General features: G+C 57.5%; 3 protein-coding genes across 21 annotated transcripts in view; all 3 read left to right on the top strand.

Moving 5' to 3' along the window:
- Positions 1–2,128, top strand: part of ZC3H11A (zinc finger CCCH-type containing 11A) — a 33,520-nt gene extending 31,392 nt beyond the window's left edge. For all 4 annotated transcript variants that reach the window (XM_074528275.1, XM_074528272.1, XM_074528273.1 and 1 more), the window contains one exon: positions 1,028–2,128. In XM_074528275.1, the coding sequence (XP_074384376.1) occupies positions 1,028–1,331 (304 nt within the window). In that variant the 3' untranslated portion in view covers positions 1,332–2,128. The remainder of the gene's footprint in view (positions 1–1,027) is intronic.
- A 1,902-nt stretch (positions 2,129–4,030) lies between these two features.
- Positions 4,031–7,806, top strand: SNRPE (small nuclear ribonucleoprotein polypeptide E). Its single transcript, XM_074528295.1, has 5 exons — positions 4,031–4,261; positions 4,416–4,442; positions 5,219–5,281; positions 6,069–6,147; positions 7,609–7,806. The coding sequence occupies exons 1-5, from the start codon at positions 4,208–4,210 to the stop codon at positions 7,662–7,664; spliced, it is 279 nt and encodes a 92-aa protein (XP_074384396.1). The 5' UTR covers positions 4,031–4,207; the 3' UTR covers positions 7,665–7,806.
- A 3,792-nt stretch (positions 7,807–11,598) lies between these two features.
- The window catches only part of SOX13 (SRY-box transcription factor 13), a 46,770-nt gene continuing 32,418 nt past the window's right edge, over positions 11,599–25,950 (top strand). For 14 of the 16 annotated variants that reach the window (XM_074528283.1, XM_074528285.1, XM_074528288.1 and 11 more), the window contains exon 1: positions 11,600–11,836. In XM_074528283.1, coding sequence (XP_074384384.1) covers positions 11,706–11,836 — 131 coding nt within the window. In that variant the 5' untranslated portion in view covers positions 11,600–11,705. Of the gene's footprint in view, positions 11,837–24,823; positions 25,073–25,950 lie in introns of those variants that run through there. The other 2 variants (XM_074528290.1, XM_074528291.1) reach the window with 2 other exon arrangements.

Here is a 25,950-nt window from a genome sequence, read left to right as displayed (position 1 = left end):
AATTGATCCTGAGCTCCCCAAACCAATCCAGGGCTCCCCAACCCAATCCAGGCCTGCCCAAACTGGTCCAGGACTCCCCAAATCCCATCCCAGCCCCCCAAACCCAATCCAGGGCTCCCCAAACCAAATCCAGGGCTCCCCAAAGTGGTCCTGGACTCCCCAAACCCAATCCAGGACTCCAAAATTGATCCTGAACTGCCAAAATTGATCCTGAACTTCCCAAACCAATCCAGGACTTCCTAAAACTGGTCCAGGACTCCCCAAATCCAATCCCAGCCCCCCAAAGCCATTCTAGGGCTCCCCAAACCAAATCCAGGACTCCCAAAACCCAATCCAGGACTCCCCAAATCCAATCCCAGCCCCCCAAACCCAATCCAGGACTCCCCAAACCCAATCCCAGCCCCCCAAACCCAGTCTAGGGCTCCCCAATCCAGGCCTACCCAGACTGGTCCTGGACTCCCCAAACCCAATCCAGGACTCCCCAAACTGGTCCTGGACTCCCCAAACCCAATCCAGGACTCCCCAAACTGGTCCTGGACTCCCCAAATCCAATCCCAGCCCCCCAAACCCAATCTAGGGCTCCCCAAACCCAATCCAGGGCTCCCCAAACCCAATCCAGGGCTCCCCAAATCCAATCCCAGTCCCCCAAATCCAATCCCAGTCCCCCAAACCCAATCCAGGCCTACCCAAACTGGTCCTGGACTCCCCAGACCCAGTCCAGGGCTCCTCAAACCCAATCCAGGACTCCCCAAATCCAATCCCAGCCCCCCAAATTTAATCTAGGGCTCCCCAAACCAAATCCAGGCCTACCCAAACCAAATCCAGGACTCCCCAAACCCAATCCAGGCCTACCCAAACTGGTCCTGGACTCCCCAGACCCAATCCAGGGCTCCCCAAACCCAATCCAGGACTCCCCAAACTGGTCCAGGACTGCCCAAACCCATCCCAGCCCTCCCCCTGCAAACCCAAACCCTCAGACTCGCCCTCAGTCTCCCCCACGCTGACTCCTCCCTTGTGCTCTCCCCAGCCCTGAGCTGCAGCCTGGCACCCAGGGCGATTCCATGGCACAGTCAGAGGTGTCTGGATCTTCCTCCTCATCCTCCTCATCCTCTTCTTCATCCTCCTCCTCCTCCTCCTCGCTGGAGGCTCCCCTGAAGCTGCGGCGCCTGAGCTCGGCCGGCGGCGCCAAGGCCGCGCTGTCGGTGGAGGACGACTTTGAGAAACTCATCTGGGAAATCTCTGGGGGAAAACTGGAGGCAGAAATCGACCTGGATCCAGGCAAGGATGAGGATGCTCTGCTGCTGGAACTGTCTGAGATGATTGACAGCTGAGAGGGGAGGTTTTGTTGGAAAAAAAAAAGGAAAAAAGACGCGACACCAAAAAAAAAAAAAAACCACCCTGAAAAAGCAACATTTTGTCCTCACCTCCCACAAAAATCCTGTAAATGTTGTTGGATCTGTGGAGGAGACCCTGCCCCAGCTGGAAGCACAGTTGGATTGTTTAGGATTAGGCAGAGTCTGCTCTCTGTTATCCCAAAATTCCGGGCTGAGTTTGTCCCCCCACGGGACAGGACAGAGCACTTGGAACGCCCTGAGGGGCCACAGATCCCATCTCCAGAGCTCCCTCCTGCACAGAAAATCCCCAAAAAATCCCTGGAGTTACTGTGTCAACTCTGGGAGCCACGGATGGACTCGCATTTGGGGGGAATTCAGGGAAAAAGAGGCAAAATCTGAGCAGGATTTTGGACCAAAGCCTGCCAGGGTGAGCCTGGCTTGTGGGATTTTTTCCATGGGGGAAAGCAAAAATTCCTCCTGGGATTTGGGAAAAGGAACATTGCTTCAAGTGCCTCTGGGTTCTGAGGATTTCTCCCTGCAATGAACTTCTCACATCCAGCTGGGATCATTTTGGGAGGGGAAAAAAGAAAAAGCACCTGGAATGTTCCCTCTTGGCTGCTTCCCTCTTTTCCAGCCCTTTGGAGATGGGATTGAGTGAAATCCCCGTGGGGTTTTTCTTTTTTTTTTTTCAATTTGTTTTGAGATTTGGTTTTTTTTGTTTTTCTGTAAATATTTTATTCTTCCATTTTATATTTGTATGATTCTATTTAAGGGATTAAAGGTAGGCTGCTCACTGTGCTGCATCCGTGGGGTTTTTTAAGGAATGGTGTCAAAGAGATTGGGAATGCTGAGTGTTAATTAGGAATTAATGAGGGGGTGGGGGAATCCTGAGGGAGATGGGAAGGGTTTGGAAGAGCTGAGGGAACCAGGAAACAATTTTGGAAAAATCCTGAGGGAGCTGGGAAGGGTTTGGAGAAGGTTTGGAGAATCCTGAGGGAGCAGGGAAGGGTTTGGAGAGTCCTGAAAGGAACCAGGGAAAGGTTTGGAGAGAATCCTGAGGGAGATGGGGAAAAGTTTGGAAGAATCTTGAGGGAGCTGAGAAGGGTTTGGAGAAATCTGGAAAGGATTTGGAAAAATCTTCAGGAAGGTGGGAGGGGTTTGGAGAATCCTGAGGGAGCTGGGAAGGGTTTGGAGAAATCTGGAAAGGATTTGAGGAGTCCTGAGGGAAATGGGAAGGTTTGGAAGAGCTGAAGGAACAAGGGGAAGGTTTGGAGAGTCCTGAGGGAACTGGGAAGGGTCTAGAGAAATCTGGAAAGGGTTTGGAGAGTCCTGAGGGAGATGGGAAAGGTTTGGAAGAGCTGAGGGAACCAGGAAACAGTTTGGGAAAAATCCTGAGGGAGCTGGGAAGGGTTTGGAGGGTCCTGAGGGAGCTGGGAAGGGTTTGGAGGGTCCTGAGGGAGCTGGGAAGGGTTTGGAGGGTCCTGAGGGAGATGGGAAGGGTTTGGAGAGCCCTGAGGGAGCTGGGAAGGGTTTGGAGAGTCCTGAGGGAGCTGGGAAGGGTTTGGAGAGTCCTGAGGGAGCTGGGCAGGGTTTGGAGGGTCCTGAGGGAGCTGGGCAGGGGCTCAGCCCGGAGCAAAGGAGGCCCAGGGGGAATTTCTGGCTCTGCACAACTCCCTGCCAGGAGGGCACAGCCGGGGGGGATTTGGGATCTCATCCCAGTGAACAGGGACCGGAGGAGGACACGGGACATGGGAGACGTTTCAGGATTTTTTAGCTTCCTTGTTGAGGGATAAATAAACAGGAAAGCTCCGACGCTGTACGAGCATCAAAATCACTTTATTTTAAAGTTGGGCGCTTTAGGGCATAGCTCTGAACCAGTGGAACATTTTTCGGTCATTTTTTTCGATGAATTGTGGTTATTAAACCCAAATAAAAGAATGGCATAAAAACTCGTAATGCTAGCAAGAAAAAGCTCTAATAAGAGCCAAAAAATAATAATTTAAAAAAACCCAAAACGGCCGCCCTCACAGCGCCGCTATCCCACAATGCCTCGCGCTCTGCTCTCCCCTCACACCGCCACTCTCCCACAGTGCCCCGCGGTGCCATCCCCTCACACCGCCACTATCCCACAGTGCCCCGCGGTGCCATCCCCTCACACCGCCACTATCCCACAGTGCCCCGCGGTGCCATCCCCTCACACCGCGATTGTCCCCTCACTGTTCCGCCACTATCCCACAGTGCCCCGCGGTGCCATCCCCTCACACCGCCATTATCCCCTCACTGTTCCGCCACTATCCCACAGTGCCCCGCGTTCCTCCATTCCCCTCACACCGCCATTATCCCCTCACTGTTCCTCCACCATCTCACAGCGCCCCTCACGGTGCCGTTCCTGTTCCGCCACTATCCCACAGTGCCCCGCGTTCCTTCATCCTTTCACACCGCCGCTATCCCCTCATACCGCCACCATCCCACAGCGCCCCTCACGGTGCCGTTCCTGTTCCGCCACTATCCCACAGTGCCCCGTGTTTCCCCATTCTATTCCTCCACTATCCCACAGTGCCCTGTGCTTCCCCATTCTATTCCGCCACCATCCCACAGCGCCCCTCACGGTGCCGTTCCTGTTCCGCCATTATCCCACAGTGCCCCGTGTTTCCCTATTCTATTCCTCCACTATCCCACAGTGCCCCGTGTTTCCCTAGTCTATTCCTCCATTATCCCACAGTGCCCCGTGTTTCCCCATTCTGTTCCTCCACTATCCCACAGTGCCCCGTGTCCCCTCCCCATCCTGTTCCGCCGCTATCCCACAGTGCCCCGCTCTCCTCCATCCCCTCACGCCGCCGCTCTCCCCCAGCGCCCCGCGGCCCCGCGCAGCCATGGCGTACCGCGGGCAGGGCCAGAAGGTGCAGAAGGTGATGGTGCAGCCCATCGTATCCTGCCGCCATCGCTCGGGGCACCGGGGGAGCGCGGGGAGGCCGCGGGGAGCGCGGGCGGGAAGGGAGCGGGGCGGGCGGGTTCCATGGCGGGGTGCCCGGGGCTCCCGGCTGTGCTGTGCTGTGCTCTGCCCTTAACGCTCGGCTCCAGAACCTGATCTTCCGCTACCTGCAGAACGTGAGTGAATCACCGCGGGGAGAAACCCTAAATACCACCCGGTGCCAGCCCTGCCATGGCAGCGACACCGTCCCCTGGGCCAGGCTGCTCCTGCCCGCCATGGGACACCCGCGGATGGGGATTCTGTGGGAATGACTCTGGAGTCCTAAACTGGGATTTTTTTTTAATGGAATTATGGAATTCCATAAATTGGGGTTTGAAGATCCCCAGTCTTGGGGGATTGGGGATGGAAGATCCCAAGGATCATCCCATTCCCACCCTATATCACTTCCCACAGTCCCAGGGTGCTCCAAACCCCATCCAGCCCTGGAGGCTCCCAGGGATCCAGGGGCAGCCACAGACTCTGTGGGAATTCCAGGGCAGGATTTCTTCCCAATTTCCCACCCAGAGCAGCTCAGGGAATGCTGGAATGGGCTGGGTTGGAAGGGATCATCCAATCCCATGGGCAGGGACACCTCCCAATATCCCAGAGTGTAATTTGATTAATTTTCTCTTTTATTCACTGGCCGAGCTGGCCTGGAACACTCCCAGGGATGGAGCAGCCACAGCTCCTCTGGGAATTCCATCCCACCTCCAACCAGAGAGCAATTCCTTCCCAAAACCTCATTTAAACCCCATTTTTTTTTCACTTAATCCACCCAAACACCAGAACAGCCCCTGCTGCTCCTCCCCTTGCCATCCCATGGGACATTCCTTGGGAACCCGTGTGATTTGGGGGTGGGGATGGACCCTGAACTCCCCTGAACCCCCTCAGAGGTGATTTTGGTGCCTTGCAGAGATCCAGGATCCAGGTGTGGCTCTATGAGCAGGTGAACATGAGGATCGAGGGCTGCATCATCGTGAGTGCCACTGTCCCCTTGTCACCCCTCTGCTCTGGGGTCACCCCAAACCCCTCCCCTGCTCTGGGGTCACCCCTCTGCCTTCTCCCCTCCCCTAAACCCATTTCTGTCTTGTGCTTCTCCTGGCAATTGTAGGGTTTGGGGCTTTTGGGGTTTATTTTGTTTTTTTGGGGGTTTTTTGGATTTTTTTTAGTTTTTTTTCTTGCGGGGATGTTGGAGTTTGTTGGGGGTTTCGAGGGTTTTCTAATTAAGTTTTTTTGAGTTTTGTTTTGTATTTGGTTTTTTGAGAGGGTTGAAGGTTTTTTTTTGGAGGTGTTTGTTTTGTTTTGGGTTTTTTTTGGGGGGGTTTGGGTGGTTTTTTAAGCTGTTTTGGGGTTTTTTGGAGATTTTTAGGGTTTTTTTGAGAGGATTTTTTGGGTTTGGGGTTTTTTGTTTGTTTTTTGGGGGTTTTTTTGGGTTTTTTTTTTATTTTTTGGGGGTTTTTTCAGGTTTTTTTTTTTTTTTTTGTTTGGGATGGGTTTATTGGGTTATTTGGTGTTTTTTGAGGTTTTGGGGTGGTTTTGATTTATTTTTTGTTTTTTGGGGGTTTTTTTTGTTTGGGTTTTCTTTTAATTTTTGGAGGTTTTTTGGGTTTTTTTTCAGGTTTTTTCGGTGAGTTTATTGGGTTATTTGGATATTTTGTTTTGGGGGTGTTTTGGTTTATTTTTTGTTTTTCTGAGGGGTGATTTGGGGGTTTTTTGGGGTTTTTTTTGGGGGGGTTTCACTGAAGCTGGTGCTGCTCCTGCAGGGCTTTGATGAGTACATGAACCTGGTGCTGGACGATGCTGAGGAAATTCACTCCAAAACCAAATCCAGGAAACAGCTGGGTAGGGCAGGGGGGAGGGGAAGGCTGGAATTGGGGGGTGGGATGGGGGATTTGGGGCTGGGGTCCTGAATTTCAGGTGGGGGATCCTGGAATCCAGATGTGGGACTTTAAATCCAGGGTTTGGGGCTGAAATCCAGGTTTTGGGGCCAGGCTCCAGCTGTGGGATTGGGGTCCAGATTTTGGAACCAGGATCCAGGTTTTGGGGTTGAAATTCAGGTTTTGGGGCCAGGCTCCAGCTGTGGGAATGGGATCCAGGTTTTGGGATTGGAATCCAGGTTTTGGGGCTGGGATCCAGGTTTTTGGGATTAGAATCCAGCTGTGGGATTAAGATCCAGGTTTTGGGATTGGCCTCCAGCTGTGGGTTTGGAATTCGGGTTTTGGGATTGGGATCCAGGTTTTGGGGCTGGAATTCAGATTTTGGGATTGAGCTCCAGCTGTGGGATTAGAATCCAGCTGTGGGATGGGATCCAGGTTTTGGGATTGGGATCCAGGTTTTGGGATTGGGATCCAGGTTTTGGGGCTGGGCTCCCTCTGTGGGATTGGAATCCAAGTTTTGGGGCTGGGCTCCCTTTGTGGGATTGGAATCCAGGTGTGGGATTGGGATCCAGGTTTTGGGATTGGGATCCAGGTTTTGGGGCTGGAATTCAGATTTTGGGATTGAGCTCCAGCTGTGGGACTGGGATCCAGCTGTGGGTTTGGAATTCGGGTTTTGGGATTGAGATCCAGGTTTTGGGATTGGGATCCAGGTGTGGGTTTGGGATCCAGGTTTTGGGATTGGGAATCAGGTGTGGGATTGGGATCCAGGTTTTGGGGCTGAAATCCAGGTTTTGGGGCCAAGCTCCAGCTGTGGGATTGGGATCCAGGTTGTGGGATTGGGCTCCAGCTGTGGGACTGGGATCCAGCTGTGGGTTTGGAATTCAGGTTTTGGAATTGAGATCCAAGTTTTGGAGCTGGAATCCAGCTTTGGGGCTGGGCTCCCTCTGTGGGATTGGAATCCAGCTGTGGGATTGGGATCCAGGTTTTGGGGCTGAAATCCGGGTTTTGGGGCCAAGCTCCAGCTGTGGGACTGGGATCCAGCTGTGGGTTTGGAATTCGAGTTTTGGGGTTGGGATCCAAATTTTGGGGCTGGAATCCAGCTTTGGGGCTGGGCTCCCTCTGTGGGATTGGACTCCAGCTGTGGGGTCAGGTTCCAGCTGTGGTTCTGGGTTCCAGCTGTGGTTCTGGGTTCCAGCTGTGGTTCTGGGCTCCAGCTGTGGGGTCAGGTTCCAGCTGTGGTTCTGGGTTCCAGCTGTGGTTCTGGGTTCCAGCTGTGGTTCTGGGCTCCAGCTGTGGGGTCAGGTTCCAGCTGTGGTTCTGGGTTCCAGCTGTGGTTCTGGGTTCCAGCTGTGGTTCTGGGTTCCAGCTGTGGTTGTGGGCAGGTTTGGGGCGCTCCCACCCCAATCCCGCTGCCGTTGGGTTCCAGGTCGGATCATGCTGAAGGGAGACAACATCACCCTCCTGCAGAGCGTCTCCAGTTAGGGGCAGCAGCTCCAGCTGGGAATGGGACTGGGAGCTCTGGAAAACGGGATGAGCCACGGGGGAGACCCCTCAGCCCCTCTGGGAACCGTGTTTTGTAGTTGGGGCTTTTCTTTGGGGAATAAAATGGGGTTTTGTAACAAAATCTGGGAGTGGGGTTTCAGTCTCGGGGTGGGGGGAAATGATTTCCTAAAGTTTTTCCCTGTGGGGGTTCAAGTTTTCCCAGATCAAGCTCTTTATCCCCAAAACAATCCCTTCTTCCCCAAATCATTCCCATCTTCCTAAAACCCATCCCTTCTTCCCAAAAACAATCCTTAATTGCCCAGAACAAATCCCTTTTCCCACAAAATCCCTTTATCCCAAAACAAATCCTTTCTTCCCACAGCAAATCCCTTTTTCCTAAAGGGAAAAACCAGTCCCTAATTCCCCACAAAAAAATCCCTTATTCCTAAAAATAATCTTTTTGTCCACAAAACCAATCTCTTTATCCCAAAAAATCCTTTATCCAAACCAATTCCTTTCCCCCAAAAACAAGCTTCTTTATCCCAAAAATAATCTTTTTTTTTTTTTCTCAAAAGCAATCCACTTTATCACAAAAAAATCCTTTTCCCAAACCAATCTCTTTTCCTCAATAACAAGCCTCATTATTCCAAAAATAATCCTTTTTTTTTCCCCAAAACTGATCTCTTTGTCCCCAAAATCAAATCCCTTTTTGCCAAGAAATCCCTTCCCATCCTCCCCCAAACCTCGGCTGTGCCTCACCCGGGGGCGGTTCCCGGGATTTTTCACTCCCGAGCCTCGGGAATTGTGTGGGAATTCTGCCTGGAGCGTCCCAAATTCCTGCCAGAACGGGAAAAATCTTCCGGACAGAAGGGGGAGCTGCGGGCTCGGCTCTGCCCGATCCCGATCCCGGCCGGAATTCCCGATCCTGGCTGGAATTCCTGATCCCAATCCCGGCTCTCCCCGACCCCAATCCCACCCGGAATCTCGATCCTGGCTGGAATTCCTGATCCCAATCCCAGTTCGGCTCTCCCCGACCCCAATCCCGGCCGGAATTCCCCAATCCCAATCCCGGCTCTGTGCGATCCCAATTCCGGCCGGAATCTCGATCCTGGCTGGAATTCCTGATCCCAATCCCGGTTCGGCTCTCTCCGACCCCAATCCTGGCCAAAATTCCCCAATCCCGGCCGGAATTCCCTCATCCCAATCCCGGCTCTGTGCGATCCCAATTCCGGCCGGAATTCCCAATTCCATCTCAGCTCTCCTCGACCCCAATCCCACCCGGAATCTCGATCCTGGCTGGAATTCCTGATCCCAATCCCGGTTCGGCTCTCCCCGACCCCAATTCCGGCCGAAATTCCCCAGTCCCGGCCGGAACTCCCAATTCCATCTCAGCTCTCCCCGACCCCAATCCCGCCTCTCCCCGACCCCAGTCCCAGCTCTGCCCGTTCCCAATTCCGGCTCTCCCCGACCCCAATCCCGGCCGGAATTCCCGGGATCAGGAGGAGGAGGAGGAGGAGGAGCAGGGCCGGGATTCCTGGAGGGGCTCCTCTTTTCCCGACCCCTTTTTTTGTCACCCCCGATCCCGGAGCCGCTCGGGGCCCTGCAGGAGGGAGGGGGGGAGGGAGCCCCGATTTGGGGGCCCCACAGAGGGGTTTGGGGACAGCTGGCCCCAAAATTCCGTTTGGGGGCCCCATCAGCCGCGAGCCCTTATCAGCAGGGCTGGTGAGATAAGGGCGGTGAGATAAGGGCAGAGCAGAGGTGGGAGAGGAAATCGGGGGCACTGAGGGTGGGCGTGTCACCCCGCAGGTGTGCAAATCACTTCTGGGGACTGCTAAAGGACATGGGACCGGTTTGTGTCACCTCCCCGTGTCCCCAGCCACTGCCACCTCCCCCTGTGCCCGGCCACTGCCACCTCCCCGGCTTTTGTGCCACCTCTGCCTGTCCCCAGACACTGCCACCTCTCTGTGTCCCTAGCCAGTGCCACATCCCCATTTGTGTCACCTCCCCGTGTCCCCAGCCACTGCCACCTCCCCCTGTGCCCGGCCACTGCCATCTCCCCTGGGTTTGTGCCACCTCTGCCTGTCCCCAGACACTGCCACCTCTCCCTGTGCCCAGCCATTGCCACCTCTCTGTGTCCCCGGCCACTGCCACCTCCCTGGGTTTGTGTCACCTCTGCCCGGCCACTGCCACCTCTCCCTGTGCCCAGCCATTGCCACCTCCCCCTGTGCCCGGCCACTGCCATCTCCCCGGCTTTTGCGCCACCTCTGCCTCTGCCCAGCCACTGCCACCTCCCCCTGTCCCCAGCCACTGCCATCTCCCCGGCTTTTGTGTCACCTCCCCGTGTCCCCAGCCACTGCCACCTCCCTGGGTTTGTGTCACCTCTGCCCGGCCACTGCCACCTCTCCCTGTGCCCAGCCATTGCCACCTCTCTGTGTCCCTAGCCAGTGCCACATCCCCATTTGTGTCACCTCCTCGTGTCCCCAGCCACTGCCACCTTCCCCTGTGCCCGGCCACTGCCATCTTCCCGGCTTTTGTGCCACCTCTGCCTGTCCCCAGACACTGCCACCTCTCCCTGTGCCCAGCCATTGCCACCTCTCTGTGTCCCTAGCCAGTGCCACATCCCCATTTGTGTCACCTCCCCGTGTCCTCAGCCACTGCCACCTGTCCGGGTTTGTGTCGCCTCTGCCTGTCCCCAGCCATTGCCACCTCTCTGTGTCCCTGGCCACTGCCACCTTCCCATTAGTGCCACCTCTCTGTGTCCCCAGCCATTGTCACCTCCCCGTGCTGGCGGCTGGAGGGGACGGAGACCCAGGAACCCCCCAGGGTGACTTGGTGACCCCCAGGGACACGCTGGCCATGGGGACAAAGCTCTGGAGGGGCTGAGCCCGAGCTTGGGGGGCTCCTCAGCCCCGGGGCTGCGCTCGGGGGGGATTCGGGGGCTCTTCCAGCCGGGCTGGGGTCGCTCCAAGGCTTCGTCCCGAGGGCGGTCACAGCCCTGGGGAGGGGAGGAACCGCGGCCAGGCTGATCCTGCAGGGGCGGCGTTCCCTTCTCTGCCGGTGACAGCCCGGAGCGCTCCCGGGGCTCATCCCGGGGCTCATCCCGGGGCTCATCCCGGAGCTCATCCCGGGCTCCCGGCCGCAGTTCCTCCTGCCATTCCCGGCTGTTTGCAGCAGCGAGGGTGTCCCTGAGCGCAGCGCGTCCCTTTCCTGCTCCATCCATCCCCCGGCCCGCCTCGGGCTGCGGAGGGGCTGGAATTCTGCTCCTGGAATTCTGCTCTTTCCTTTTTCCCTTTTTCCCCTGCTAGTTTCCCTGCTCATTTCCCTCCTCCTGGAATTCTGTTCCTTTCCCTGCTCCTGGAATTCTGCTCTTTCCCCTTTCCCCTGCTCCTTTCCCTGCTCCTGGAATTCTGCTCTTTCCCCTTTACCCTGCTCCTGGAATTCTGTTCCTTTCCTCGCTCCTGAAATTCTCCTTCTCCCTCCCCCAGCCTTTCCTCGGCCCCTCAGTTGAATTTCTCAGCGGGATCAGCCCCGGGAATCCGCACCAGGAGCGCTCCGGGCCGGGCCGTCCCTTCCTGGGTTCTGCAGGAGCCAAACGCCGCCGTGCCGGGGCAGATTTGGGGCATCCACGGGATGGAAATTCGGGATATTGCCCGGTGGATGCTCCTGAAGCGGCTTCAACCCGCCTGGATTTTGTGCCCTCACCCTGGAATGTGCAGGGATGGGGGGATGGAGGATGAACCCCCCGCTCTCAGCCCATCCCTGCGGGATCCAGGGGGTCTCTGGGTGGTCCCATCCCCTCTGGCCGTGCCTTTTTTCAGGATGGCACAACCGTGCAAAAAAAACCAAAAAAACAAAAAACCAAAAAACCAAAAAAACAGGGCGTGGGGAAGGAAAGCAACATTCCTGCCTCGTTGTTCTGGAGCGTCCCACACACGGAGCCGGCCCTCGGGAAAGCTCCGTGCGCGGCCGGGCTCTGCAGGGAAAGCAAACAATGGCATCCCCGGGGACAACAATGGCCCATTGTCCTTTGAAGCCCGAACAATGAGACAATGGCCCTCAGTCCGCTCCCTCCATTCCCAGGCACGCCCCCCCCGCGGCCCCGGGGGCTCCCGCTGGCCCCGCGGAGTCGCCGCTCGCTGTCCCCTCGTCCCGCTCCGTCCCTCGCTCCCGGGGTGAGTCTGGGGGGGTCCCCGCGGCCTCTCCCGCTTCGCGTGGGCTGTGTGAAGCAGGAGGAGGAGGAGGAGGAGGAAGGTTTTTCCCTTGGATCCTCCGGGGTTTCGCTGGCGGGGAGGGGATGGAAAAGTCCCGTCGGGTCACGCGGGCCGTGCCCGGAGAACAGCGGGGCTTTGTTGTCTCCGGGGGTGGCCACTCTTGTCAGCTCGCCCTGAAGGATTCCTGGGGAATCCGAACCCTCCTCCTCCTCTTCCTCGTGGCGCTGGGAACGAGCCCTCCCTGCAGCCGGCAGGGCGTGGGGGGCAGGGGGTGCTCCCCCATCCTGCGGGGTTTGGGGCACCCCGGGAGCCTCTGAGCCGCTCCCCAAATGTCCCCAAGCCACCTCCATGGATCCACCCGCTGTCCCTGTGGTCCCCAGGGTGAATCCCAGCTCGGGGTGGGTGGTGCCAGCCCGAGGGTCGCTCCGGGAGGGCACAGCCGCGGTGCAGAGCGGGGGAGAGGCCGTGGAATGTTTCTCCTTGTGCCTCCCAAAACGCGGGCGTGGTGCAGATCCAGGGCTGGGGGAGCCGGGACCGCCAGTGCAGGGTCGGGACTGGGCTCGGATCCGCTCTGGGATCGGCCCAGCTGGCACCGGGCCCGGTCACCTCAGCGGTGCCACCCCCGTGTCCCTGCCAGCATCCCCGGCCGCTCCACCTGGGGGCTCATTTGTCCTTTTCCCGACAAATCCCTGCTTTTTTTGGCACGGGGATGGGGCACACGGGGACCTGGCTGTCCCCAAAGGCCACCAACAGCCTCCAGCTCCCTTTGCCGGCTTCCAGGACCCCCTAAAACCCCAAATCCACCCCCAAATCCGCTCCTGCCGGTACCTACGGGCAAACAAACGCACCTGAATAGGGAATGAATGGAGTGAGAAAAGAGCCCGGAGCACTTTGTGCTCGCAGCGAGCCGGGAACAATCGCTAAATACAAATCAGCGAGAGAAAAGGCAGAGAGAGAGAGAGAGAGAGAGAGAGAGGGAGACAAAAGCAAGAACGGCGGCACAAAGGAGAGGAATGAAATGGTAAAGTAAAGTCAAACAAAAAGGAGCCGGGCTGAGACAAAAGGAGGGAACAATATCCCCGAGGCAATAGGCTCCTGAACAATGGGGACAGTGACAGCGGCACAAAGACACACTGTTTGCAAGTAGACGTTATCTCACACAGCCACTGGCAGGCCTGGCCCTGGCGCTTCTATTTTCAGGGATGCTTTTGTGCTGCGCTGAACAATATTCCTTGCATGGCTGCAGATACAGAGATCAGGGGAGGCTTTTTTGGGGTTTTATTTTATTTTTTTTTTTTTTTTAGCCTTTCCCGGTGCCAGCTCTGCCATAAAAACAGGTTCAGCCCTTTGGAGGACGCGGCAGAACGAGCTGAGGGTGATCTGGTGGCAGTGCCAGGGGAGGGGGTGGCAGCAGGAGGTGGCACCAGGCCGGGGCACAGCGCAGTGGGAGCCGCGGGGGTTTTGGGGTGGACAATCGAGGTTTGAGGATGGACAATCCGAGTTTTGGGATGGACAATCTGGAATTTTAGGATGGACAATTTGGGGTTTTGGGATGGAGTTTTAGGATAAACAATTCGGGGTTTTGGGATTGACAGTCTGGAGTTTTAGGATGGATAATCTGGAGTTTGAGGATGGACAATCTGGAGTTTTGGGATGGACAGTCCAGGGTTTTAGGGTGGACAATCTGGAATTTTAGGATGGACAGCCCGGAGTTTTAGGATGGAGTTTTAGGATAAACAATTTGGGGTTTTGGGATAGACAGTCTGTGGTTTTAGGACAGATAATCTGGAGTTTGAGGATGGACAACCTGGAGTTTTGGGATAGACAGTCCAGGGTTTTAGGATGGACAATCTGGAATTTTAGGATGGACAATTCGGGGTTTTAGGATGGACAGTTGGAGTTTTAGGATGGACAACCCAGGGTTTTAGGATGGATAATTTGGAGTTTTAAGATGGACAATTCGAGCTTTTGGGATGGACAGTCAGGGGTTTTAGGATGGACAATCTGGACTTTTAGGATGCACAATTCTGGGTTTTGGGATGGATAATCTGGAGTTTTAGGACAGACAATCCGGAGTTTTAGAATGGACAGTCGGGGTTGTAGGATGGAGTTTTAGGATGGACAATTTGGGGTTTGAGGATAAACAGTCTGGGGTTTTAGGACGGAGTTTTGGCATGGACAATCCAGAGTTTGAGGATGGACAGTCCAGGGTTGTAGGATGGAGTTTTAGGATGGACAATCTGGGTTTTATGGGCTCGGAGTTTGCATCAGAAGAGCCGCAGGACCGGGCAGACCTGCAGGATGGGTTTTTGCGGCTCCTTTTGTTGGTTTTTAACCTCTGAAGGTGCTGGCACGGCTGGCACGGCTCCCTGGCACCCCTCGGCCGTGGAGGAGCCACCCGGGCCCGGTGACACGGGAGGGTGGCACAGTTTGGAGGGGACATTGTGCAGGAGCAGGAGGGGTGAGGATGTCCCTGGAGATGTCCCCGGGGATGTCCTGCTCGGGTTCTGGCACTCCTGGAGCCACAGCTCCCATTTTTCCATGTGGGATTGGGGCTGGCAGGGGCTGCTCTGTGCCCTCCTGCCTGTGCCCATCCCCTGGAATTCCTCACCCATGGAGAGCTGATTTGTGGGATCACGGAGGTGGCATCCCAAAAACTCCTCTTCTGGAACCTTCCCAGTGCCTGGCTCACCCCAGGAATCACAGTTACCCCTCAGCACTTTTTGGGGTGTGTTAGCAGCACCCAGATCCACCCCAATCCCTCCTTTGGGACACCCCACAGATCAGCCATCCCTCCCGGGATCCTCCTGCCCTTCTCCCCATCCCAAACCCGCCCTGTCCTCCCACACCAACACCCCCCAAACCCCGAGGACGTCACCGCGTTACCGAAAACCAGCGGGGACAGGAGAAATTGGGGTGTCGAGAAGCCGGGGCCGCCCCTATCGGGGGCCGATCTCCTGTTCGAGCAGCTGGGCTCGGCTGTGACTTGAAAAAGCGGCGCTTTCTGATATCGATCACCTTATCTGGGGGCACATCCTGTTGCTATTTTGGCTGTTTCCTCTCTTTCCCCGCCAGCTGCTCGAAACTGCGGCACGGGGAGGGTTTGGGGCTCCTAAAAAAGGACCCGAGCTCGCTTTTGGGGGTGATGCGACACCTCAGCTGTGCCCAGAGCTTGATTTGGGGCGCTCAAATCAAAGCGGAGCCGCTCGTGGGGAAAAAACGGCTCCCGAATCCCGGTATCTGATCTTGCGGCGGGGCTCCGAGCCCGTTTGTGTCACGGTTGTTGTGACATTCAAGTCCTTGTCCCCTCCGTGGCACCGCCGCAGCAGCGGCACCGAGCTCGGCCGGCCGAATTCCCGCATCCAAAGGGTTCCCTGGGTGATGGGAACGGGGAAAAATCGCCAATATCAGGGCGTTTAATCTTCTCCATCCTCCCTGGCATCCTGGGCTGGCTCTGCCGTGCCAGAGAGTCCCCAAAGTGACACTGAGCACCCCTCAAGTGACGATTTTGGGGTTTTTTAGTGTTCCCTGGGTGATGGGAATGGGAAAAAATCGCCACCATCAGGGTATTTAATCCTCTCCATGCTGCTCTGGCATCCTGGGCTGGCTCTGACGTGTCAGAGAGTCCCCAAAGTGACACTGAACACCCCTCAAGTGACGATTTTGGGGTTTTTTAGGGTTCTCTGGGTGATGGGAACAGGGAAAAATCGCCAATATCAGGGCGTTTAACCCTCTCCATCCTGCCCTGGCATCCTGAGCTGGTTCTGCCGTGCCAAGGAGTCTCCAAAATCCTCAAAGAACTCCCTCAAGCGACGATTTTGGGGTTTTTTAGTGTTCTCTGGGTGATGGGAACGGGGGAAAATCACCATCATCAGGGTATTTAACCTTCTCTATCCTGCCCTGGCATCATGGGCTGGTTCTGCCGTGCCAAGGAGTGCCCAAAATCCCCAAAGAACCCCCTCAAGCGACGATTTTGGGGTTTTTTTAGGGTTCTCTGGGTGATGGGAACGGGGAAAAATCGCCAATATCGGGGCGTTTAACCCTTTCCATCCTGCCCTGGCATCCTGGGCTGGCTCTGACGTGCCAGAGAGTCCCCAAAGTGACACTGAGCACCCCTCAAGTGACGATTTTGGGGTTTTTTAGGGTTCTCTGGGGAATGGGGAAAAATCGCCACCATCAGAGTATTTAATCCTCTCCATGCTGCCCTGGCATCATGGGCTGGTTCTGCCGTGCCAAGGAGTCCCCAAAATCCTCAAAGAACTCCCTCAAGTGACGATTTTGGGGTTTTTTAGGGTTCCCTGGGTGATGGGAACGGGGAAAATCGCCAATATCAGGGTATTTAACCCTCTCCATGCTGCCCTGGCATCCTGGGCTGGTTCTGCCGTGCCAAAGAGTCTCCAAAATCCTCAACGAACCCCCTCAAATGGCAATTTTGGGTTTTTTCTCCCCACTCTTTTACCCCCTCCTTGTGGGGAATTTCTCCCAATTCTCCCCAAAACTCATCCCGCTGGATTTTTTTTTTTTTTTGTTTTTTTTTTTTGGCGGAGTCGTGATCTCTTGGCTGCAATTAGCTGGTATTTAAATCCTCGCTAACCCCTAACACCCTAATGACAGCCGTAATGATGCTCCGCACATCCCGCAGCTCAAGATTACACTCGCTAATTAATTAATCCCCGACCCCCCCCTCTCTGCTCTCCGAGAAGAAATCGCTGAGAGTCTCTTAAGAAAAAGGACATAAAGGCAGGGAAATGCAGGCACCAAAACAAGACAAATGGGGATTTGGAGACAATCCGGGCCGCGTCCATGTGACCCGAGAGTGGACGAGGCAGCAGAAAAGTAGAAAAATGCCAAGAGCGGAGCGGCCAGGAGAGAAAAAAACAACAAAAAAATCCCAATAAAATCCCACCAAAAAGCCAAAGAGCCAGCTTAAAAAAAAAAAAAAAAAAAGGAAAAAAAAAAGAAAAAAAAAAGGACCAACAACACAAACCAAAAAACCTAAAAGAAAAGCACCAAGATGAAGGGAGTGACAAAGCATCAAAGGGAAGAGAAACCAAAGGCGTCGGAACAAAGGACGAGCTGGAACAAAGCCCCAAAGAGGGGGGAACAAAAGCACTAAATAGAAAACAAAGGCGGGGGGACACGAAAAGCCCCTCTGTGGGGCTGGGTGGCACCGGGTCCCCGCCGGAGCCGCGCTGGCCGAGGGTGACAGCCCCGGGACAGCCTCGGTGTCGCCTTTCAAGCGGCAGCGCCGCGCTCGGGCCCCGGGGGAGGTCGGGGCTCAGCTCGGCCCCGCTGCCCCCCGGGCCCGCTGTGTGGTCCGGCCGTCCCTGTGTCCCTCCTGCCGTCCCCGTGTCCCTCCCGCTGTCCCTCTGTCCCTCCTGCTGTCCCTCTGTCCCTCCTGCTGTCCCTCTGTCCCTCCTGCTGTCCCTCCTGCTGTCCCTCTGTCCCTCTGTCCCTCCTGCTGTCCCCGTGTCCCTCCCGCTGTCCCTGTGTCCCTCCTGCTGTCCCTCTGTCCCTCCCGCTGTCCCTCTGTCCCTCCTGCTGTCCCCATGTCCCTCCCGCTGTCCCTCTGTCCCTCCTGCTGTCCCTGTGTCCCTCCTGCTGTCCCTCTGTCCCTCCTGCTGTCCCTCTGTCCCTCCTGCTGTCCCCGTGTCCCTCCCGCTGTCCCCGTGTCCCTCCTGCTGTCCCTCTGTCCCTCCTGCTGTCCCCGTGTCCCTCCTGCTGTCCCCGTGTCCCTCCCGCTGTCCTGTGTCCCTCCTGCTGTCCCTCTGTCCCTCCCGCTGTCCCTCTGTCCCTCCCGCCATCCCCGTGTCCCTCCCGCTGTCCCTCCTGCTGTCCCTCTGTCCCTCCCGCCATCCCCCTGTCCCTCCCGCCATCTCCGTGTCCCTCCCGCTGTCCCCGTGTCCCTCCCGCTGTCCCTCTGTCCCTCCCGCTGTCCCTCTGTCCCTCCTGCTGTCCCCGCGTCCCTCCCAGCTCAGTGTCACCCCCTCCGTGCCCCACTGCCGCCCCTGCCCGGCGGTCTGGGCACGGCTGGGACAGCGGTGGGGACAGTGCCAGGCTGGCTGTGCCACCCCCCGCGCCGTGGTGGCATTGCCGTGGTGAGTGGTTGGGGACAGGGACAGGGACAGGGACAGGGACAGGGACAATCCGAACCGCCCGGGTCGGGAATTGAGTCCCCCTCAGCCAGGGAATCCCTGATTGCAGCTGGATGTGCCCAGGAGGGTTGGCACAAGCGGTGGCACAGGGTGGGGGACACACGGTGGGGACCTCCAGGGTGGGCAGTGGGAGAGTGAGGCTCGAGTCCGACCAGAATTGGGGGGCTGGAAGGTGGGATTGGGGTGCTGGAAAGTGGAAAGGGGGTGCTAGAAGATGGATTTGGGGTGCTGGAATGTGATTTTGGGGTGCTGGAAGGTGAATTTGGGGGACTGGAAGGTGAATTTGGGGGCTGGAAGGTGGATTTGGGGGACTGGAAGGTGGAATTGAGGTGCTGGAAGGTGGCATTGGGGTGCTCAAAGGTTGATTTGGGGTGGTGGAAGGTGAGATTGAGGTGCTGGAGGATGGAATCGGGGTGATGGAAGATGGATTTGGGGTGATCAAAGGTGGGATTGAGGTGCTCAAAGATGGATTTGGGGTGCTCAAAGGTGGGATTGAGGTGCTCAAAGATGGATTTGGGGTGCTGGAAGGCTGATTTGTGGTGCTGGAAGGTGGGACTGACGTGCTGGAAAGTGGAAATGGGGTGCTAGGAGATGGATTTGGGGTACTGGAATGTGGATTTGGGGTGCTGAAGATGGGATTGAGGTGCTGGAAGGTGGCATTGGGGTGCTGGAAGGTGGCAGTGCCATCAGGCCAGATGCTCGCACCCCTTCACTGCATCAGCCTGGGATTTCCACAGGCCAGCTTTGCTGTCCCAGGTTTGCTGTCCCGGCTTTGCCCCGGGCCGGTTCCGAGTCCAGAGCCCTTCCCTGACCCATCCCCGCCGGTCGCGGGTGCTCGGGCGGGAGCGGGGCTGGGAAGAGGAAGAGGAAGAGGAAGAGGAAGAGGAAGGCGATCCCGGCCGAGCCTCTGCCCTGCGCGCCCCCTGCCCCGGCAGCGCTGCCCGGCTGCTCCCCGGCCCCCCGGGCATTGTCCCGGCTTCCTCTGCCCTGACAGCTCCGGGAAAGCGATGGGAGCCAGGCCCGGGGGCGGCCAGGTGGGAGCAGGGCAGGGACGGGGACAGCGGCTGTGCCCTTGTCCCCACCTGGCACCTCATGCCTTGGGGATGCCCAGCAGGTCCTGGGGTGTCCAGCAGGTCCTGGGGTGCCCAGCAGGTCCTGGGGATGGCCAGGAGTGGGTTCTGGGGATGCTCAGCAGGTGTTGAGGATGCCCAGTTGGTCCTGGGGATGCCCAGCTGATCCAGGGGATGCCCATCAGGTTCTGGAGATGCCCAGCAGGTCCTGAGGATGCCCAGTGGGTGTTGAGGATGCCAAGAATGTCCTGAGGATGCCCAGCATGTTCTGGGGTGTCTAACTGGTCCTGTCAATGCCCAGGGGGTGTTGAGGATGCCCAGCAGGTCCTGAGGATGCCCAGCACGTTCTGGGGTGTCCAGCTGGTCCTGGCAATGCCCAGTGGGTGTTGAGGATGCCCAGCAGGTCCTGAGGATGCCCAGCAGGTCCTGGGGATACCCAGAGGGTGTTGAGGATGCCCAGCTTGTCCTGAGGATGCCCAGCAGGTCCTGGCGATGCCCATCTGGTCCCAGGAGTGCCCAGCAGGCCCACAAGGAGTGCCATGGGCAGTGCCAGCAGTGCTGGTGGCATTGAGGGACGGTCACCAGCCCCAGGGCCACCGGGGTGGGCGAGGAAGGATCGGAGAGTGCAAGTCCGAGTGGGCCGGGCCGGCTGCTGCCATGGCTACCCCAACAAAGCTCCCGCTCCTCTTTTTGGGCTCAGTCCCTCTGGGAATTGTGTCCCCACCCAGTCTGGGGACAGCTCCTCCTGTCCCCTCCCTGCCCTGGAGTGGCTTTGGGGACCTCAGGAGTCGCTGGATCCCCCATGAACCCCCCCCTCCTGGGATCTCTCGAGGTCAGGGGGTGACACTGAGGAGGGGTGGCATTGGGGACACTCGGGACTGCCCGTGCCAGGGGTGGCACTGGGACCAGCTGTGCCCCTGGATGGGGAGGGGGCTCAGAGGGGCTGGGGGGCACCTGTCCAGGTGGGATTGGGAATATGGGAATGCCCCACTGGGGTTTAATGGGAATATGGGAATGTCCTACAAGGTTTAATGGGAATGTCCCATGGAGTTTAATGGGAATGTCCCATAGGGTTTAATGAGAATATGGGAATGTCCTATGAGGTTTAATGGGAATGTCCCACAAAGTTTAATGGGAATATGGGAATGTCCTACAAAGTTTAATGGGAATGTCCCACAGGATTTAACGGGAATGTCCCACAGGATTTAACGGGAACGTCTCACTGGAGTTTAATGGGAATGTGGGAATGCCCCACAGGGTTTAATGGGAATGTCCCATGGGGTTTAATGGGAATATGGGAATGCCCCATTGGGGTTTAATGGGAATATGGGAATGTCCTAAGAGGTTTAATGGGAATATGGGAATGTCCCATAGGGTTTAATGGGAATATCCCACTGGGGTTTAATGGGAATGTCCCACTGGGGTTTAAAGGGAATATGGAAATGTCCCATGGGCTTTAATGGGGTTTAATGGGAATGTCACAAAGGGTTTAATGGGAATATCCCATGGGATTTAATGAAAATGTTCCAGAGGGTTTAATGGGAATGTCCCATGGGGTTTAATGGCAATGTCCCAAAGGGTTTAATGGGAATGTCCCATGGGATTTAATGAAAATGTTCTAGAGGGTTTAATGGGAATGTCTTAGTGGGAATGTCCCACTGAGCCTCTTTAGGGTCTGGGGGCTGTGGGTGCAGCCAATTTCCCCCATTTCCTGCGAAATCCTCGGGGTGAGGATGGGAAATGATCCCAGGTCACCGCTCTGGGAGAGGGCTGGCAGTGGGATGTGGGTGCCCAAACCCCTCCAGAACCCCCAGCCCAGCTCAGCAACCCCCAAATCCCAGCAGCAGCTCCATCTCTTCCTCTTCTCTCCTGCCCTTGCGTGAAAAAAAAAAAAAAAAAAAAAAAAGAAACAACACTTGGAAAAAAAAAAAATTCCCAGGGAAGAAAATAACAGAAAATAACGGTGTGGGGGAGGAAAGAGCCGGGAGTCAATGGGAACTTTCCCGGCTGCTGAAACATAAACAGCCCTTCCGTGTTGACACAACATTTTAAAGGTTTCACGGCAGGGGAAAAAAAAAAAGGTTCCTTGTCAACAGTGGCCGAGGCAGCCCCTGTCCCTGTCCCTGTCCCTGTCCCTGTCCCTGTCCCTGTCCCTGTCCCTGTCCCAGCCCTGTCCCTGTCCCTGTCCCTGTCCCAGCCCCTGTCCCTGTCCCTGTCCCTGTGTCTGTCCCTGTCCCAGCCTCTGTCCCAGCCCCTGTCCCTGTCCCTGTCCCTGTGTCTGTCCCTGTCCCAGCCCCTGTCCCTGTCCCTGTCCCAGCCCTGTCCCTGTCCCTGTCCCTGTCCCTGTCCCTGTCCCTGTCCCTGTCCCTGTCCCAGCCCCTGTCCCTGTCCCTGTCCCTGTCCCAGCCCCAGCCCCTGTCCCTGTCCCTGTCCCTGTCCCTGTCCCTGTCCCTGTGTCTGTGTCTGTCCCTGTCCCTGTGTCTGTCCCTGTCCCAACCCCTGTCCCTGTCCCTGTCCCTGTCCCTGTCCCAGCCCCTGTCCCTGTCCCTGTCCCTGTCCCTGTCCCAGCCCCTGTCCCTGTCCCAGCTCCTGTCCCTGTCCCTATCCCTGTGTCTGTCCCTGTCCCTGTCCCAGCCCCTGTCCCTGTCCCAGCTCCTGTCCCTGTCCCAGCCCCTGTCCCAACCCCTGTCCCTGTCCCTGTCCCAGCTCCTGTCCCTGTCCCTGTCCCAGCTCCTGTCCCTGTCCCTGTCCCTGTCCCTGTCCCTGTCCCTGTCCCTGTCCCTGTCCCAGCCCCTGTCCCTGTCCCAGCCTCTGTCCCTGTCCCTGTCCCTGTCCCTGTCCCTGTCCCAGCCCCTGTCCCTGTCCCAGCCCCTGTCCCTGTGTCTGTCCCTGTCCCATTCCTGTCCCAGCCCCTGTCCCTGTGTCTGTCCCTGTCTCTGTCCCAGCCCCTGTCCCTGTGTCTGTCCCTGTGTCTGTCCCTGTCCCTGTCCCTGTCCCTGTCCCTGTCCCATTCCTGTCCCAGCCCCTGTCCCTGTCCCCGTCCCTGTCCCTGCCCTGTCCCTGTCCCTGTCCCTGTCCCTGTGTCTGTCCCTGTGTCTGTCCCTGTGTCTGTCCCTGTCCCAGCCTCTGTCCCAGCCCCTGTCCCTGTCCCTGCCCTGTCCCTGTCCCTGTCCCTGTCCCTGTGTCTGTCCCTGTGTCTGTCCCTGTCCCAGCCTCTGTCCCTGTCCCCGTCCCTGTCCCTGCCCTGTCCCTGTCCCTGTCCCCGTCCCTGTCCCTGCCCTGTCCCTGTCCCTGTCCCTGTCCCTGTCCCTGTCCCTGTCCCTGTCCCTGTCCCAGCCCCTGTCCCTGTCCCTGTCCCTGTCCCTGTCCCTGTCCCTGTCCCAGCCCCTGTCCCTGTCCCAGCCTCTGTCCCAGCCCCTGTCCCTGTCCCAGCCCCTGTCCCTGTCCCTGTCCCTGTCCCAGCTCCTGTCCCTGTGTCTGTCCCTGTCCCTGTCCCTGTCCCTGCTCCCCTGAGAGGGATTTCATTCCCTGGGGAAGGTGGGAGATGGAATTCCTGGAGGGATTTCATTCCCTGGGGAAGGTGGGAGATGGAATTCCTGGAGGGATTTCACTCCCTGGGGAAGGTGGGCGATGGAATTCCCGCAGCTGCTGCAGGGTGAGGAGTGTGGGGAGCTGGGTTTGGGGTGTGGGGAGATCCTGAGGGGTCCCCCAAATAGGAAAAACCTCGTGGATTCAGCTGAGCTCCTGGTTTTCCATCCCAAAACGTGTGGGAATGGTGTCCATCTGTCCGTCTGTCCAGCTGGGGGGCTGCCAGTTGTTCCCCTTGCTCGGTGCCAGCTTTGCCACGGCACACAAAAGGGGTGGGTGCAAAAAGAAAAGAAAAAAAGGGTTTTTAGCAGCACTTAATCCTTTTAATGATTCCATGGGTTTCCCTGAAATTATGATTTCATTATGAAATAAATCAAATCCCCTTTTGGAACTGGAAAAAGGGAAACCCTTTAGGAATTGGAAAAGGGGAAAACATTTAGGAATTGGAAAAGGGGGAAATATTTTAGGGGTTGGAAAAGGGGAAATACTTTAGGGATTGGAAAAGAGGAAACTCTTTGGGGATTGGAAAAAGGGAAATCCTTTAGGGATTGGAAAAGGGAAATCCTTTAGGGATTGGAAAAGGGAAAATTATTTTGGGATTGGAAAAGGGGAAACACTTTAGGGAATGGAAAAGAGGAAATCCTTTGGGACTGGAAAAGGGGAAATCTTTAGGGATTGGAAAAGGGGAAATATTTTAAGGATTGGAAAAGGAGAAATCCTTTTGGGATTAGAAAAAGGGAAACACTTTTGGGGTTGGAAAATGGGAAATCCTTTAGGGATTGGAAAAGGGGAAAAAACCTTTGGGATAGGAAAAGAGGAAATCTTTTGGGATTGGAAAAGGGAAAAAAACCTTTTGGGATCTGGAGGAGCCTGGGGATGTTTTAGGGGGTTGTAATCAGCAAAACCCTTTGAAAACCCCAAACCTGAGAGTTTGGGAGCTCCGAGAGGCCCCGAGGGAGGTGAGCTCAGAGGGCCTCACCTTTGGGGTGTTTGTGGGGCCGGGGGATGATGGATTTGGGGCATCAGGAAGTTTCCACGCTGGCCAGCAGCCAAGCTGGCAAGGATGGGAGCGGGAAGAATTCCCGAAGTGCTCCCACAATGGGACCGTTCCACTCGGGCTGAGCCTCACAATGGGGCCGGGCTGGCATCCAGGGCACGGCGGTGCCAGGGCTGCCAGGGGCACGGATCCCCCCCTGTGCCCCCACCTGGCCTGCCCAGGTGAGCTCTCCAGTTCTGATCCCGCCTTTGCCCTCCCCGGGAGCGGCTCCGGAATTTTCCTCGGGAATTTCTGGGGTGCTGGAATGGAATTGGATGTCAGGAATTGCCAGGGGAAAAGGGGAAGTGCGGGACGAACAAGGAGAAAAACTCGGGGTGATCCCCAAGTTTGAAGGCGGATTTTGGAACAAAGGAGAAAAACTCGGGGTGATCCCCAAATTGGAAGGCGGATTTTGGAGCCAAGGAGCAAAACTCGGGGTGATCCCCAAATTGGAAGGCGGATTTTGGCTCCAAGGAGCAAAACTGGGGGTGAACCCCAAATTGGAAGGCAGATTTTGGCGCCAAGGAGCAAAACTCGGGGTGATCCCCAAATTGGAAGGCAGATTTTGGCTCCAAGGAGCAAAACTGGGGGTGAACCCCAAACTGGAAGGCAGATTTTGGAGCCAAGGAGCAAAACTCGGGGTGATCCCCAAGTTTGAAGGCGGATTTTGGAGCCAAGGAACAAAACTCGGGGTGATCCCCAAGTCTGAAGGCGGATTTTGGAGCAAAACTTGGGGTGATCCTGGAAGGCGGATTTTGGGGTCTGCCCCTGGCGCATTGTGATTTTGGGGATCCCGGGAATTTGGGGTGGACTCTCCAAAATCCGGGTACGGCTGGAAGCGAGGGGTCTCCGCTGGATCCCTGCCCACCCCGGGGTGCTGAGGGGGTTTCGGGGTGTCCCCCCCGAGTGCCCCCCATCCTTTGGGGGGGGTTCAGGGCTCTGCGCGGAGCTCCGGGCACAGCGTGGGAGCCCCGGCGCTGTCACACGTGGGCCGGGGGCTCTGAGGGGAGGGGACGGGCGCGGGGCCGCCCCGGAGGCGGCTGCTGGCTGGCTGGAGCGGGGCCCTCCTCCTCCTCCTCCTCCTCCTCCTCCTCCTCCTCCTCCTCCTCCTCCTCCTCCTCCTCCTCGCTCCCTCTCTCCGCCCGGCGCCGGGGCAGCTCCCAGAGGAGGCGCTGGGGACATGGAGCGGACCTGAGGCGGTGGCGGAGCCCGCGGCGGCAGAACCGGCACCGGCACCGGGGTGGGACCGGCAGAACCGGCACCGGGGTGAGACCGAGAGCGACAACGGGGCGGGACCGGCACCGGCAGCACCGGCGGAGGCGGCACCGGGGCTCAGCGCAGCGGAGCTGTGAGTGCGGCCGGGGGGGAACCGGCACAGCCCGGGGGCACCGATAGAGCCCCGGGGGTACCAATAGAGCTCGGGGGGCACCGGCACAGACCGGGGCGGACCGGCAGAGCCTCGAGGGGAACCGGCACAGTTTCAGGGGCACTGGCGCAGCCCGGGGGGCACCGGCACAGCCTCGGGGTGCCAAGCACCCTGTGGGCTCGGGGAGCACCCTGTGGGCTCGGGGAGCACCCTGTGGGCTCGGGGAGCACCCTCGGGGGTCGCGGCTGAAGGAACCGATCAGGAGAACCCCCCCAAAATCCCTGGGCTTGAGGAGAAGAAGGGAAAAGGGAAAAAGGGAAAAAGGGACGCGGGGTCTGGTCCCGCTCAGCCCCGCGAAGTTCGGGGCTGCGAACTCCGCTGCGAGACCCCCACGCAGGTCCGGGGAGCCCGGCAGGAGAGGGGTTAAACCCGGCAGGAGAGGGGTTAAACCCGGCAGGAGAGGGGTTAAACCCGACAGGAGAGGGGTTAAACCGGCAGGAGAGGGGTTAGTTAAACCCGGCAGGAGAGGGGTTAGTTAATGCCGGCAGGAGAGGGGTTAAACCCGGCAGCTGAGGGGTTAAACCGGCAGGAGAAGGGTTAAACCCGGCAGGTGAGGGGTTAAACCGGCAGGTGAGGGGTTAATCCCGACTCCGGGGTCTGTGCGGGCACAGAGCGCGGTCCCCGCTCGTTGATTTGGGGACAGGGGGGACCGAGCCGGCGTCCCCACGGTGCGCAGGACAGACGGACAGACGGACGGACGGACAGAGCCGCGTGTCCTGGGGTTGGTGGCTTTTGGGGGGACACGGCTGTGCCCGCCCGCAGCGCGTTGGGGTCCCCGTTGTCGCCGCCTCTTGTCCCGT

This window comes from Zonotrichia albicollis, chromosome 28 (assembly GCF_047830755.1).
Source record: "Zonotrichia albicollis isolate bZonAlb1 chromosome 28, bZonAlb1.hap1, whole genome shotgun sequence".
NCBI lineage: Eukaryota > Metazoa > Chordata > Aves > Passeriformes > Passerellidae > Zonotrichia > Zonotrichia albicollis.
The sequence above is the reverse complement of the archived record's forward strand: the minus strand, read 5'-3'. Positions and strand labels throughout refer to the sequence as shown.